A 16,652-nucleotide genomic window follows, 5' to 3' on the forward strand; every position below is an offset into this window, starting at 1 on the left:
ACAAAGCAATCTATGAAACGAAAAATGTAAAAAAAAATGCATCGCTCACTTAACTTTTGATGTTTTTTTTTAACTCTTCGTCTCAGTCTGTCGGCTCCAGTTTTCGTCAGACTCTGAGCGTACGGACTGTAGGCAGCGATGCAGGAATTGTTGGCAGATATATAATAAAAAGAATAATAATAATATTGTGATTGATATTTATGTTATGAGAATATATAACGATTCAAATAGATACAAATAAATATACATTTTAATGCATCGAAAAAATCTTTATATGCAGGATGATGAGAGAAATTTATTTGCAAAAAATAAAAAATAAAAAAAAGAAATTGCTTTGAAAAAAATTAAAATAAGATAAAATAAAAATAAAATTAAATTATATATATATAAATACAAAACATATTGCAAGGCTGTATTATAATTGCTGCCCTGGATTAGGCATTTTCCATAAACTACATTGGCAAATCTTCCCTTACGATTGGTTACCTGGGGGTACCTGAATTAAAGTAATTACCCCCCCGCATACATTTTTTCTATATATAAAGGGGTGATTTGGATGAATAAAAGGCGGTGTGGAGACATCTATTAGATCCTAAAAAAAGGTTTCGGTGGAAATAATAGTGAGGGAGAGTCAACGAAGTCCAAGGGAGGAGTGAAACTCTGCACTATAGGAGGTGGGTAACCAATCGCTTAAAGGGACCTCACATGGCCCGGGATCACATTTCTTAAAACAGGGGAACGAGCGGTCTTTACGGTCACATAACCGGCTGTCTCTCATTCTACGCCCCGGTCTTCATGGCTGTCACTTTAATCCACGGCTGCGCCAATGGTAAGTCACGCCTAGGGGCTCCAATGTATCGTTACAAATGTATTTATTAATAGATACAATTAGCTGATCTATGAATTCTAAACCAATGCAAGCAATCAGGATCGGTCCTGGGTCTCGTCTTAGATTCAGGAGCCGTATCCCAACCCATGCATGTTTAATACCCTCACTGTATTACCCTCTACCACTTCTGCTGGGGGGCTGTTCCACTTACCTGCCGCTCTCTCTTTAAAGTAAAATAATAGATTTATTGGCTTAACATGTTGTGTAAATACCCTATTTGACGGAGTCTTTCTGCGCTGGAGTTTTTTTTCTAGATTGCAAGCTCCATTGACCAGGGTTTGGACCTTCGTAAGGTTTAGCGACGTCGGAGAGTTGAAACTGCGATCCTCTAGCCCGCGGGTTTAGTAAATAAATCCCGTAATTGTTATGTCCTGTTGACCCATTGTGCAGCGCTGCGGAATATGACGGCGCTATATAAATGAATACTAATGCTTTTACGATGCGATGGAAAGAAATATGGTGGGAACCCGAGGACTGGAGAATTCCGGCTGTTAATCCGCATTCCAACGCAGATGGTCGTCAGAGTTTAGATGGTATCAAGGCTTCTTCCTCACCTTTTGTTGACTCTTGTTAGGGATCCGGTTTCAGGGCTTTTTACAAGGTTGTGTTTTATTTTTTTGTAGAATTCCTTGGCTTTCCAGTTTTGTTACTTTTAAAGTTGCGTTTAAAACAACATTTCTCTCCCGTTACTCTGACGATGAGTTTAGTTCATATAGAAATGCAGATTTTCCTTCTAGTACTCGTTGCATTTATTCGGGGATCACCCTGGGATGTTTTAACGTCGCACCTATTGATGATGTAACAGATTTCTGCAAAAAGACCTGTTTTGGATTATCTGGTATCTAGAAAGGATTTGCTTCCAGGCAGGGGTGGTGCTTTCATACAAGAGCGCTAGGTAGCTATTTAGGGGTCCGTTGATCGATCAGCCTTTTAAACTTAAACTTGGATCAGCAAACACAATGTGCCATTGGAACACAGGTGTGATGGGAGTGATAAAGGGCCATTTGAGCACAGGTGTGATGGGAGTGATAAAGGGCCATTGGAACACAGGAGTGATAAAGGTGTGATGGGAGTGATAAAGGGCCATTGGAACCCAGGAGTGATGGGAGTGATAAAGGGCCATTGGAACACAGGAGTGATGGGAGTGATAAAGGGCCATTGGAACCCAGGAGTGATGGGAGTGATAAAGGGCCATTGGAACACAGGAGTGATGGGAGTGATAAAGGGCCATTGGAACACAGGAGTGATAAAGGTGTGATGGGAGTGATAAAGGGCCATTGGAACATGGGAGTGTTAAAGGTGTGATGGGAGTGATAAAGGGCCTCTGTAGCCTATTAAGATAATCAATTAAAAATCAGCTGTTTTTTTCCATTACAACAGTCATTTATGACATTAACCCCGTCTGCGCTGGATTTCTGATCCTTTTTATGTTATTTTAATGGACAAAATTTGATTTTCTTTCAAAAAACAGGGACGCTTCTAAATGACTCCCAAACCTTTTTTTTATGCGCTTTTTAGTGTTTGTGTAAAGTTTTTTTTTTTCAGACAAAATGCTACAAGCGATTCTAATCGCAGAGTTTGACCTCTGCTTTGTTGCAGGTCACGCGTCACAAGGTAAACCGGAAAGCCTTTTAACCCGGCCAGGCAGGCTCAATACCCCCCCCCAAAATAACAAGTGGGGTCTTAGCGACCTTCCTATAAATCCTGCCCACGTTCTATTAATCATAGACGTTAATGCCTATTGTCCAAGACCATATTTCAGATAGAGTGCGGTCTTTAATTATTATCATTTATTGTTTTTTATAGCGCCGTCATATTCCACAGCGTTGTATAATGGGTAAACTGGACATATTGTATAACAATTTGACTTACAGGAGGGCCCTGGTCAAAGGAACTTACAATCTAAATAAAAGGTTAGGGATTGCTGTGACTGACTGACTGATTGATGGATTTTGGGTATTGGCCAAGGCAAACATAGGTCCATATTGGGGTGGGTTTTGATTTGAAGCGGTCCTTTTTTTAGAATTTGCCCAGATTAACCCTTGCAAGCCCTTAAATATCCATAGAGAAACAGAGTTACTGGACCGTGTAGGAAATTCTGATGCATAGTGTTCTAGAATATGATTAAGCGCAGAAAGCACTAAAGGCCGTTGTCTTTCTATCCTTGGACCTGGTTTGTGGATGGTTTTTACCTTATCTGGATTTTTTTCTTTAAAAATCTTATATTTTTTTTAAAAAAAAATTTTGTTTATTTATTTTTTTTTACTATACAAAAACAAATCTATATATAATTTTTTTTAATTATTATTATTTTTTTTTATACTGCTTTCTTCTATTGGGTAATTATCCATTCTTTCGAAAGTAAGTTTCCAAGCGGGATTTTTTTTTTTTTATCTTAAATCCCAAACCCTCTAAACAGAATTGTAAATTGTAGGCAAAGTGTAAATAAAAGATGATGATGATGATGATGATGATAATAATATCCTTGTGTTCCTCCAGGGTCTCTGGTCACGTTGAACTGTCCTTCACGTCAGGTGGTCTGCAGGATTCTGAGTGGAGTTGATGGCTTAAACTCCGCATCCGCACTAGCCGTGAGCTATGACTTTCTTATTGGGCTGGCACTGGCCGTGGCGTCCAGTATACTTATCGGCAGCAGCGTCATCCTGAAGAAAAAGGGACTGCAGCGCCTGTGTGAGCACGGAGGGACGCGGGCAGGTATGAATGGGCGAGAAGATTCCAGAACTCTTTTACACATCCTTTTCTTTTTACCTAAAGTAAATGTATAACTTTCTATTCATCATAACATGATGCTCCACTTTATCACCATCAAGGCACGTTGGTAATCGTGGAGAGCCAGCCACACTAGGCACAGCCTTTGTCGAGGCGTTAGAATGATCCCTGACTATAACATTCATTCATCAACATTATTACACCAAAAGTAGGTTTTTGAAGATAAAAAAAGTTAAACGGACAAATAATGGACACTAAATCCGTATTCCATGCCTCCCAACTGCCCCGCTTTGCGATGAAATGGGCAGACTAGACGGGGCAAATCTGAGGGCAAGTTTAAGGTTTCAATGTTCCTGTCTTCCAGGTGATGGTGGTCACGGGTATCTGAAAGACTGGATGTGGTGGGCTGGCCTTTTAACAAGTAAGTACAAACCCAAAGCTTCTTCCTTTAGCCCGTTTTCTCATGGTACAAGCGTATTTTGATAAAGTAACGAGCAGTGCAGAAATGACGTCGCTGTGACCTGTCAAAATATAAATTTAATTCTGAAAGGGAACAAAATATCCCCGTGTTTTGCTACAGACTTAATTGTTATGGAGGAAGTGGGAGACCTGCTGGAAAAGCAGACAAAAGTATTGATTAAAAGGCCAAACAATGGGGTAACAACAAGACAATGGGGTAACAACAAGACAATGGGGTTTATTTACTAAATAGTGCGTCTTAGTTCTGCTGCCTATACATTATAAATGGCCAACCTTGTGGAGTTTCACCTAAACGATTAGCCCTGCATAATGTATTGTTATACGTGGATGTGAAACACAAAGCACTCTTACTCTTTTGACTGTACCAGGTCACAGCTCACCTGCTGTTAATTAGGAGGGCCGGAAAAGCCAATTGGGCCCCACTGCACTCCCATCCCAGTAACTCCCATACATGTTTACACACACTCTCATATTTACACAAACGTTCACGCTAATACTCCCAACGCTTACACATGCTTATAAATTACACCAACACACACTTACGTATACTAACACACATTTACACCCTCATGCTAACTCCTAGACACTCTCACACATACACATTCATGCTAGCACACAAATTCTTACAGATACACATTCATGCTCACACACACTTACAGATACACATTCATGCTCACCAGCATTCATGTTCCAGATCAGATCAGCACTTTGTGAACAATTTTTGAACAGACTGGGTGGCAATTGCCTCTCTGGGTCAGCCAGCCCCTGAATACGTGCTATCATTCAGAAACTAGTGGATTTGGGTCAGGGCAGGACTGGGAATGACTAAGTGGCTCTGGCACTTTAAGTCCATTCGGTGCAAAATGACTGCAGGACTAAACCGGCAGTATCAGTAAGTTTTGGGCCCTATTGCCAATCAGTCATTTGCCTGGTGTGCCAGATGGCCCAGACAGATATTTTAACATTTTAAATGCAGGAGAGCTTTTAACATATATGTTGCATTTTCTCACCTGTATAAAAATAAATATTGTTTAGGGACAGCAGAGATGTTTTCGGCTTCACCTGACCCCAGATCTTCTCGTTTCAGTGGCAGGAGGCGAAGTTGCCAATTTTGCGGCATATGCCTTTGCACCGGCCACAATTGTTACACCTCTGGGGGCTCTGAGTGTCCTGATCAGGTAATGCGAGCGTGATTGTGCATTGATTTATGCATCACCTGGAAGACATAGTGGGTAATGGAGAGGCTATCACCATGGCAACCAACAGAATGTTGGGTCTTACTGTACTAAATTCCTCCTTTTACTAAAGTACAGAATTCCTTAAAAAGATGCCCCTATAGTCTAATTATAGACTATTTTATAGACTTATTTTTTTACTTTTTTACCCTATAGTATAATCTTCAGGTTTCCTTGCGCTAATAATTGTATGAGTATTTGTCCTTTGTGAAGTTATAGATCGTATTTTTTCTTGAAGATTCCTAACCCGTAGCCAATTACCTTATTCCCTTTTCCTTTTTTTTTTTTTTTTTTTTTTTAACCCCGCAGCGCTGTGCTATCCTCATACCTTCTGGGAGAACATTTGAATCTACTAGGGAAGTTGGGTTGCGCCCTCAGTATATTGGGAAGCACTGTCATGGTCATTCACGCCCCTGAGGAGCAGGAAGTGACCACTTTGGAAGACATGACATCAAAACTGCAAGATCCAGGTAAGAGCACGTTTATCGGTTATAGAACGTTTTAGAATTTTTATTAGATCAATGCACAGAAATGAATACTTGTCTTTTTGTTTGCAAAATATATATTTTTAAACAGTATGTCTATTGATATGTACTTGTCTATCAATGTAAGGTATGAAGAATCTTTATTATATCTGTTATGTTTTACGTGTATAATATATAACACTGTTTTTATGTGCAGGTTTCGTAGCCTACATCAGTGTGCTGCTAATCTGCTGCTTGGTCCTGATCTTTCTCCTCTGTCCTCGCTTTGGTCAGACCAACATCCTTGTCTACCTGGCAATATGTTCCCTCCTGGGTGCTTTTTCCGTGTCTTCTGTTAAGGGTTTGGGAATCGCTGTGAAGGGCTTAATTGCCGGCCAACCGGTCGTACAGCACCCTCTACCCTGGATCCTGATTCCTGTCCTGGTTGCATCGGTAGTTACCCAAGTCAACTATCTGAACAAGTCTCTGGATGTGTTCAACACCTCTCTGGTATTCCCGATCTACTACGTCCTCTTCACCAGCGTGGTCATTGCAACGTCCCTCATCCTTTTTAAAGAATGGGTGTCCATGTTGCCCCTGGATGGCGTTGGCGCGGTCTGTGGCTTCATTATCATTATCTTAGGAGTCTTCATGCTCCATGCTTTTAAAGATCTTGACATTAGTCTTCAGAGTCTTAAACAGCAACTGCAGGTCCAGAAGAGCCCACCTCCACCACCTCAAGAAACCACCAGAAAGGAGGACAAGATTACCTTAATTGACCACATGGAGATTGAGAACAATGGAAGTATCCCAAAGGTGTTTGTAATTTACACCTGAATTCACAGAAAACTGACTATTTTTGTTTTTAAATAACAGCTTTAGATTTTTCTTCTAACACCCAACATTATTTTTGGCTTGGGGGGGAGGGGAAAGTGTTTCACTTCCAGAAATCCTCTGATCACGTGACAATGTCCTGGTAACGTTGATGATGTCGTCTATCTCGAGCCTAATGGTAGCTAGATTCCAAACCAGAGCTAAAATTCTAGATAACCCAGGCTGTAAGAAGCCATCTTCTTTTGCCCCTGCACTTACGAGCACTTCCTAACCAGGATGTTGTGGTCAGATACAACAGGAAGTGAAGCGTGCAAGGGAAATGGCTTCCCCCAGTCAGCATTACCTATTTTATATAAAGAAAAACCTTTGTTCCTATATCCTAAATATATAATTCGAAAAAATGGGTTCTATATGAAACACGAGCCAGAGGTTTTGGCCATCCTTGCGTTATATTTGGAATTGAGATGGAATTACGGAGCCTTTTTAGAACTTTTTGTTCCTTTTGCCACATGGATCCTGGCACTTTTGTCTGTAAATGCGATGTGTAATTTTTATTACTTTTTGTAAAGGACTATTTTAAAAATATATTTTCCTTGTAGATCATTTGTATTGAGTTTGTTTTAACTGTTCTTGTCTCACGCTTAAATAGCCCAATTTACCATTTGTTTCCTTATTTCTCATGATTTTGCATGTAAATAATCCTATTGTTTATCGGAATAAAAACAGGATGACTTAAATAGACCGCCGCACATTAAACCATTCATTCAGTTTTTTTTTATTATTTATTTTATTTTTGGTCAAAACCTTGTTCAAGGTTAACTTCTTAGAATTTTTTTTGAAATTATGAAATATTAATACCAGGGCCTATCAATAAAAGGATATTCTGGTGCATAAAATAGTCATATCACTAACCATGCAATAAAAAGGTCCAATCAGGAAGGAGACAAACTGCTTTCCTACTGCAACATTATTGTAAATTTAGGATTAAAGGACAGGGCTGTAAAGTGTTAACACCACACCTTGTTTGCCCGTTTTGTTCTTTAATTTCACAATAGGATCCAGGTCATAAACCCCCCTCCTTTTACAAGCAAGAACCTTTCCTATCAGAGCCTGGGGAGGACGAGCGTAGAGCAAATAACATAAAACCTGTAAATACAAGAGAAAATCAAATAAAGGAAAGATGCGCATTCCAACCCCGCTTTAGAAACCCATCTATAACCTTAAAACTTCCTTTGGTATCTCATGTCTTTTTTTTTCTTCATAGTTCTGCATTGTAAAGGCTATGTCCCAAAACACATAACTGGTATTAAATCCCTATTGTACAGCACTGTGGAATATGATGGTGATCATATATGTATATATAGATATATATAGTTATTTTGCTATAGGCTGGATTCTCCAGCTCTTTACTCTTATTTCCTATGGGGCAGGGTTTACAAAATATATCAGCCATACTGGGATTGGCAAGAATTGATATGACTTCCAACGACTACTATGGCATCGCATGTCCTCCCATCAAGGTTTAATTCACGCCTTAATAAACACTAGTGCACAAGAATTTGAAGCATGGTTCAATATTAAGTGAGGTTCTGGTTAATTGCTGGTGAGCTTTGCGCTCTAGAACCTCCTAAACTCAAGTTATCTGCTCTAATTTTTAATGCGTGTTCATTTTGCATTTGTATTCACAAAGCTGCGTTCACATCTAATTCTACTGCATTACATGTGAATGGACCAATCATAAAGCTGCCTAAAGTGATGTCTGCCTTGAATCATAACTCAGAAAAGCTCCTATATTCAAAGCAGCAGACATCATTAAACTGTCTTTAACCTGACATCTGACACTATCGCGGTCATGTTTTATTGGAGGAACCAGCTTTTCTGTGATCTCCTATACTGCATTTATTGACCGAGCGCAGGCAGATTCCATCGCGCCATTACGATAGGACGGAGAATGAAAATCAACAGTAAGGTTAACACACATTAAGACAGACTGGGTGCTGCTCTCGGGAGCCTCCAACCTACTAGTAAGATCTCCTGTAGGACAATGACGATACTCAGGTGGAGCACGACACGTTGGCCAACCTTGCCTGACATCAACAAAGAGCTTCTAAAGTCTATAAAGAAAATAACCAAATGCAAAACATTGTCAAATAACCCTTTATTCTGAAACACAGTTTCATATAACTTACATTATTAAAAGACGCGCATAACAAAAGGTCAGACAGGGCCCTCATAGGTCTTCTTCTGGAGGGAGTCTGGTGTTTGGTCTCCATTGTTAAATTAATACTAGCAGTGTCTCTGCCCATGGAAGCCACTGGTAAAACCAAAGAGCGTAGACGTGGTCAGCTGTCATCCGAGAGGATCGCAGGGTGCTCTTCCCAGAACTGCTCTCCTATGATATCACAGTGCAATACTTCTGTTTTGGTCCGACACCGGGACACCTCCACCTCCTTCTCCTCCGTTTCGTGGGGCAACTTGATTCTTTTCTTGCTGACTTCGTTCACCTACGAAAGAGGTTTCTTTTTAGATCCAACGATATATCGCAGATCAGTGGCACAAAACACTCAACAAAATTATCTGATCCTAGTCTGGAAAATCTAAAGAAAATCCAGGCGGTGCTCCACAAATAATGGGTTACCCCAAAACTCACCGGCCACTTTATTAGGTACATCAAATAGCTAATCAGCCAATCACATTGCAGCAACTCTCTGCACACCTCTCAATTTCCCTCAAAAGCATACAGACCCCTATTGATTTGCAAGCGGATGAAACATTTCCTTTCTTTTGAAGGCCCAGGGACAATATAATTACCTTCTTCCATACGAGCAGAGATCCTTTCCTGTACATCAGCGGCTCGTTATTATAATTGATGTTGAACTCGGAAAACAGTATCTCGTTCTTGTCAGCCGCGAGAGTTCCCTACAATCAGATTACAGCAAAATTACATTTGTTTTTCTGTACAATGTCCAATTTACACATTCCCCGGGAAATTGGTAGAATTTAATCATGTAATTGGGGTGTAAGGTTTTGGGGGTCTTTCAGTTATCTGGTTATCATCAAGATACCAATGCGATGGAGGTCGAGTCTCTCCATAATGTGCTCACCATTTCAGAGTTTATTTTTTTCTCCCTCACCATGTTTAAAAAGATCTGACATGACCCTTAAAACCATGAACCCCAATAATATAAATGGCAGTGAAAAGACCCCATTTTAAAGTATTTTACTATTTTTATACTGGAACGCTGTACAGGAACAACCCCTGTAGTCAGCTTTTCTGAATTTATATTCATGGTTTGTCTATATTTTTACTTTTTCAGCATGAGTTACAAACTAAAATTTCCTTGAGCTCCACCTGTTGACATTGTTCCTTTTGTTAGAAACGTTACAGAATTATTCACTTATATTTTTTTATTTTTAATCACACGTAAGTTGTCAATGGAGCTCGAACTTGACCATTCCAGATGGCCCATGGGAATACACGGAAAGATGAGCCACACAACGTACCCGCAGCCGATCTTGTGCCTGTGCTGGGGTTAATCCTCCTTTCTGTACCAAGGACCAGAACACCATATTGTACATATTGTTCACGTGACCTGGAGACGAGCAGAGTCAGGGAAGAGAATCAGATGCAAGAAAATCTTTCTGCAAACACTTTGTGAAATTCACAACATCCACAAAAGTGGACCCTGGAAGTTTCTTTTGTGAGAAGGACCGGTTTACGTAAGAATAGTTTAAACGAGGGAGATGATCATCTACAGAAGTACGAGCAGAGAAGCCTAGACTGCTCTAGAAGCAATCGGTATGGGTTGGGATGAACGTTCGCCACGTCGCTTACAATCAGCCTGCCTCCAGCTGAGATAGTCCTTGAGGTTTTGCTCGGTGGGATACAGCACGACCCTCCCGTCGAATCCCGGCGGGTACTGGATAGGCTGATCGGGGAAAAACTCTTTCCAGTAGAAAACGTAGCTGGCTGCAAACTGCGAAACCACGTGTGTCATGAACTTGCTTGCAAACAGAGAAGAAGAAGGAGAAAAAAAAAAAGGATGGCAAAATGCTGACATAACCGGACTGTGCAAACCCCCCCCCCTTTCATCTTACTGCTTACATATAACTATTCAGCATAAACACAGGACACGAGGAGCTGATATATTAAATTCCAAAATAAATGGATTTTGTTTTTATGCAAGATCAGCATCTAATGAATTTCTTAATTGACCTGATGTATACGTGATCCAGATACGCTACTGTTCAAAAGTTTGGGGTCACTTAAGAGTTTCTGAAAGAAAATACAAATTTTGTCCATTAAAATAACATGAAATGGATCAGAAATCCAGCGCAGACGGGGTTAATGTTGTAAATGACTATTGTAGCTGAAAATGAATGTTTTTTATATCTGTATAGGCGTACAGAGGCCCTTTATCACTCCCATCACTCAAGTGTTCCAATGGACCTTTATCACTCCCATCACTCAAGTGTTCCAATGGCCCTTTATCACTCCCATCACTCCTGTGTTCCAATGGCCCTTTATCACTCCCATCACTCCTGTGTTCCAACGGCCCTTTATCACTCCCATCACTCCTGTGTTCCAACGGGCCTTTATCACTCCCATCACTCCTGTGTTCCAATGGCCCTTTATCACTCCCATCACTCCTGTGTTCCAATGGCCCTTTATCACTCCCATCACTCCTGTGTTCCAATGGCCCTTTATCACTCCCATCACTCCTGTGTTCCAATGGCCCTTTATCACTCCCATCACTCCTGTGTTCCAATGGCCCGTTGTGTTCACTAACCCAAGATTAAAAGGCTAATTGATGATTAGAAAATCCTTTTGCAACTTTGTAACAGCCAGAAATGTCCTTGTTTTCCACAAAAACAGCTAAGTGACCCCAATACATGGCAGCATATGTTTTCCTTATAAAGTTTAGTTTGTTTGAAATAGCGGCTTGAGGTCTAAATATTGGGCTTTATAACTGCTAAGTACCACAGCTGAATGTCCAGCTGCGAGCCATCACCAACAACCAACCTTGCTCTGCGCTTGTACCAGTTGGACTTCTTATGGAAGACGAAGCTGTACTCGTCACTCTGCCCGTACGCCAGGCAGATATTATCCAGCTCGTTCATCACGTTCTGGGCACAGCGGTTCATAAGCTGAAGAGCGCGGACATCGTTGGGTTTGGTGAAGTTGTGATTCTCGGCAAACCTGTTCGAAACAACAAACATCTATAAAACTTTTCACAAAAATGTGTACAGTTCAGATAATGCAATAAGTTTGGTAATAAATTGAGTACTAATAACTCGAAATAAATAACGCGTTTAACGTATCAAACGGATTTAGAGAAGTTCCGCCAATTCACCACAAGGAGGCGCTGACAGGTAACAAGATGCTCAGGAAACATCCAAAAACTTACACAGCGTCTATTCACCAAAAACACAGTTCTATGATAACTTTTGTACCTCTCTACACACTAGGAAGGGCGCTCTGCTTCAGGAAAAGCTTGGCTGGCCCTGTATAATGCTTAGTCAAATCAGTGAGATTCCTCTGGTCTCCTTATCTATTGAATTATACAGTATACAGGGCCAGCTCAGCCCTTCTCGTTGGCCAGTCCCGGCTCTCCATAGCGAATAGAGGGAGCTAAAAAAATAACTCGCCATTTAGTGAATAAACATCGTATATTTTTCTTTCATTCATTTAACTTCACTTCAGTTCATGAAAAAATACATAGAACTGAAGAAAGTCTAGATTTAGCCGTAATCGGCCCATCACGCTGTATAACCCATACCCGCCGCGCTTTAAATCACACCAGTTTTGAATAACATTATTAGAACTGTTAGAGGGCTCATTATTATTATTAATATTATTATTATTGAATGGAAGCCGACAGAGCTGGCAGGCAGGACTATCAACGACACGAGGGGCCTGCTCGGTGGTAGGGTGACCATGTTTTATTTCCGCCATTCTGGGACACACTATGAAGCGCATGAGATCACACACGGGTTTATGTGTGTATATATATATATATATGTGCTTTAGACATGCATTTTTTAACTACATAATATGTGCTTATATTCTCACCACCTACCCTCTCCTCACCCCCCTTCTCACCACCACCTACCCTCTCCTCACCCCTTCTCACCACCACCTACCCTCTCCTCACCCCCCTTCTCACCACCACCTACCCTCTCCTCCTACCCTCTCCTCACCCCCCCACTTCTCACCTCCTACCCTCTCCTCACCCCCCCTTCTCACATCCTACCCTCTCCTCACCCCCTTCTCACCTCCTACCCTCTCCTCACCTCCTACCCTCTCCTCACCCCCCCTTCTCACCTCCTACCCTCTCCTCACCCCCCCATTCTCACCTCCTACCCTTTCCTCACCACCTACCCTTTCCTCACCACCCTACTCACCATCTACCCTCTCCTCTCGTTTCAATTTGGGGGGGCTGGCAGGGAAATAAAGTCCCATTACGGGCAGTAATTGATGTACTATCAGCACGTGCAGATCTTGTCACCTGTGGAAGTTTCTCCCGTCCACCCTGACCACCACCCAGCAGTTCTTCAGACATGTGTCCTGCACCTCGAACTCCCTCACGTACTCGAACTTGCTCTTGGCCATTGTTCCGCAGCCTGTTACGCTCCGGTACCCACCGAGAGCCCACTTTACAAGCGGGTGCTTTCCAAGCAATACCGCAATACGCATTACCGGAAGTAAATGTCGCCCTAGCCGTCCGGCCCCATCTCTATGGTCTATCACTAGGGTAACAGAAAAGTGTGTTACATGAACCCGTTCACTGCCTGTCTGTGCATACAGAGAAATAACCCGATCGCTACCAGTCACCACATACAGGGAATTAACCTGTTCACTCCCAGTCAGATTAACCCTTTACCACTTGAAACACAATAAAATCCAGTTTTATATGTCGATTGTATGAAACACATGAGCATGAATTATCAATATATAATCTTTATTTCACGTCCATTATACCCATGTACACCGCGCTGAGCCAGGCCCTGCACATACTGTGTCCCCCGGGTACTAATCCCTGACGTCCGGATGTACAGGGAACCCGAGCAGCTGCACGATTCTAACTGCCAGACCGTTTGTTAGCATCTTCTCTCCTCCGTTTCCATGGTTATCCACCGCAGCAGCATTCGCCATCTTACAGCCGTAGCACCTCGCGGAGCTCCTTGGTTGGCTGATCTATGAGAGGGGCGTGGTTTGGCAGGGGCGTGTGTCTAAAGATTTGAATTAGGGTTTGATTGTAAGAACCTTATTGGCTGAAGATAACATAAGCGGGCCCATGGAGGGAGTGTCCTATGAAAGCGGGGGCGGGAAAAAACAAGAGGCGGGGCTACGCTGTAACAGTTTGGAGAATCAAGGCCAGGCAACTGTTTGCTAGTTATGCCAGTTTAACTGACAAGATGGCGTCTAGAGATGTCAGTAGAGGGCCCAACCGCAAAGGACCAAGGGAGATGGGAAACCAGGCTTTATCTCCTAATGATATGGAGATGTTTGCCATGGGTGACAGGGGAGATCCCTCCGTCCATAAAAATAATAATAGTCGGCCACACCATGGCTCGCAAATGTTTTCATCCCAAGACAGGAACGTAGGGTCCAATGGCAAGGGCCCAACGATGCGTACAGCTCCCCACACTGTCACTTCAGGGGTATTAGCCCCATTCCAGTATCGGGATATACCCCCTGAGGTGATAAGGCTCACCAACCATTCCTTGACCCCTTTTCCAATAAAACTCCAGTCTTTGATGGATCCATCAGCGAACGCGGAGATACAAAAGGGTCCTCTCACTATCCCACCATCAGAGGCAGGTACGTCGAGCCGCTAGCGGAACGGAAGCCATCGCCGTATTAAACATACTCAGGTTTTTGTATTGGAAGGTTCCGAACAATTGTGTGATGATTGTGCATTAGCTTCTTGAATAACAAAGAGGGCGCAGCCTCAGAGCCCCCCCTGGGTTTGTTGAGACCCTCAGGTCTTTCATCTCAATGTATTGAAGATCAATAGTAGGCCTACAAACCAAGTTGGAATCAAAGCGAGAAAAAGCCTAATAATTTGCACCAAAATACCCATTTTTTACATCCACAATGTCACACGGTCCTCACTCAAGCCCTACACTTTGAAGAAGCCGTTAGCTTGTGATTCGCTCTTAATACCCAACATTTCAAGTAGAGTTGAAACCTTTAATTGAACGAAAAATGTGTACTTTAATATGCATTCCTCGCCGGTGGGGCTCTACGAGACACTTGGATGCAAAAAAAAAACCATGATGGGGGGCATTTCTACTGAAAATTGCTTTAATACAGAGTATTTTCTCCTAGGAATACCAGTGAGGCCATTGCGTAAGAGCAGAGGTGGTCGTATCAAGCGTCCCATGAATGCATTTATGGTGTGGGCAAGAATTCACCGCTCGGCTGTGGCAAAAGCCAATCCTTCGGCCACCAACGCAGACATCAGCGTGCAGTTAGGCGTAGAGTGGAACAAGTTGAGTGATGAAGAGAAGAAGCCGTATTATGATGAAGCACAAAAAATCAAAGAGGAGCACAGAGAAGAATTCCCTGGTATCAAAGATTCCGGGTCATATTTACTAAATACTGTGTTGATAGAACTTGGTTTTCATGTAACTCCTGCTTTTTTTGCCCCACTGTAGGCTGGGTATACAAGCCATGCGCTGGGAAGAGGAAAAACGTCCCTTCTGGCCTCTCGGAGGACAACTCCAGACATCTCTGCCAATCGATGTCTTTAAACCGCATGCCTGCTTACTCTCTGAGGTTGCCAGGCTACTCTGTGGTAGTGGACCAAACTAACGGTGAGTTGGCTGCCAGGTTTCCAGTTGGGATTCCATATTGTTGTGAGCCGGGAACGGTTGGAAGTTTATCCAGATCCAGGCTTGAACATTCATTTCTGTGTGGAGTGATTTACTAAGTGGGGAGAGAAAACCCAAATATCATTCTATAGAACCGAGCTTAATTATTATTTTGAAAAAAGGTGCTCATTTTAACGTCCTTGGTCTTCGTCTATCTATAGTTTTATACAAGTAAGAGTTGTAAGTTTAGCACTGTGAGGAAGGTCAATTGTCCAATGGTCCCACCAGTTTGCTGCTTCTTCAGTCCTCAGGTTTCAAGTCAACAGTAGAGAACCAGTGGTTCCAATCCCATGTATGAGGAACTCACTTGCATATCTTGTTTTTTCAAGGTGGAACAACCTCATTCTTGGAGCTGCCAACACCCTTCCCAGAATTCCAGCCAAATACTGGAAATCATACACAGATACAAACACCAGTTGGGTCTTTGCCATCATCGTTCCCCGTTTCTCACCCAAAAAGTCCTAGGGAGCTACGAAAACCATCACTGCTGGTGTCCATGCCATCATCATTACCCATTACACACTCAGAAGATTCCATACAGATACAAACATCATCATCACCAGTGCCCTCGCCATCATCATTACCCGTTCCAAACCAAGAACATTCTACACAGATACGAACACCATCACCCTTTGCATCTTTGTCTTCATCATCCCCCTTTTCACTCCCAGAAATGCCCCCAATTGCATCCTTACCCCCTAGTCCACAAATGGACAATTCAGATGAACCAGCTGCTTCAGTGCCTTCACGAAGAAATCCTGATGCCCCCAGCAACGAGAGCGAAGCGTCTTCCGCACCCTCTGTGCCCGATCTGAGAGAATATGGAAATCTGGCTTACTGCAGCAGACAGACACTACCGCCTCCACACCTTCTTCTTGATTATCCACACTTTGGACTTCCTGGTCTCTATGGACCTCCTGCACCGTACCTGTACCATCATCCATATTTTCTGCCTGGACCTCATCATCTTCCATCCAGGTAACCCTTTCTCTCACCCTAAATGTAGCTCTTGTGTCCTCCAGTATTAGATTCCCTATAGAATAGGTATCTTTAAGGAAACATCTGCCCTCAAATTCCATTCACTTGTAGGAGAAATGATAGGGCACAGCTCGGACTCCCCCATGTTTCTTAGACCCCAAA

The 16,652-nt window shown here is 42.4% G+C and overlaps 2 protein-coding genes across 2 annotated transcripts; one reads left to right on the forward strand and one right to left on the reverse strand.

Moving 5' to 3' along the window:
- Positions 1-749: 749 nt before the first annotated feature.
- On the forward strand, positions 750-6,681 carry NIPAL4 (NIPA like domain containing 4). The gene is made up of 6 exons (XM_053465668.1): positions 750-829; positions 3,389-3,604; positions 3,984-4,040; positions 5,187-5,277; positions 5,644-5,804; positions 6,016-6,681. Exons 1-6 carry the CDS (start codon positions 796-798, stop codon positions 6,633-6,635), a joined length of 1,179 nt encoding a protein of 392 aa, XP_053321643.1. The 5' UTR covers positions 750-795; the 3' UTR covers positions 6,636-6,681.
- Positions 6,682-8,775: 2,094 nt separating this feature from the next.
- Positions 8,776-13,462, reverse strand: THG1L (tRNA-histidine guanylyltransferase 1 like). Its single transcript, XM_053465686.1, has 6 exons — positions 13,142-13,462; positions 11,656-11,832; positions 10,468-10,637; positions 10,137-10,225; positions 9,444-9,551; positions 8,776-9,136 (listed from the first exon to the last, which is right to left on the reverse strand). The coding sequence occupies exons 1-6, from the start codon at positions 13,327-13,329 to the stop codon at positions 8,975-8,977; spliced, it is 894 nt and encodes a 297-aa protein (XP_053321661.1). The 5' UTR covers positions 13,330-13,462; the 3' UTR covers positions 8,776-8,974.
- Between the last annotated feature and the right edge of the window lie 3,190 nt (positions 13,463-16,652).

Source organism: Spea bombifrons, chromosome 4 (genome assembly GCF_027358695.1).
Source record: "Spea bombifrons isolate aSpeBom1 chromosome 4, aSpeBom1.2.pri, whole genome shotgun sequence".
Taxonomy (NCBI): domain Eukaryota; kingdom Metazoa; phylum Chordata; class Amphibia; order Anura; family Pelobatidae; genus Spea; species Spea bombifrons.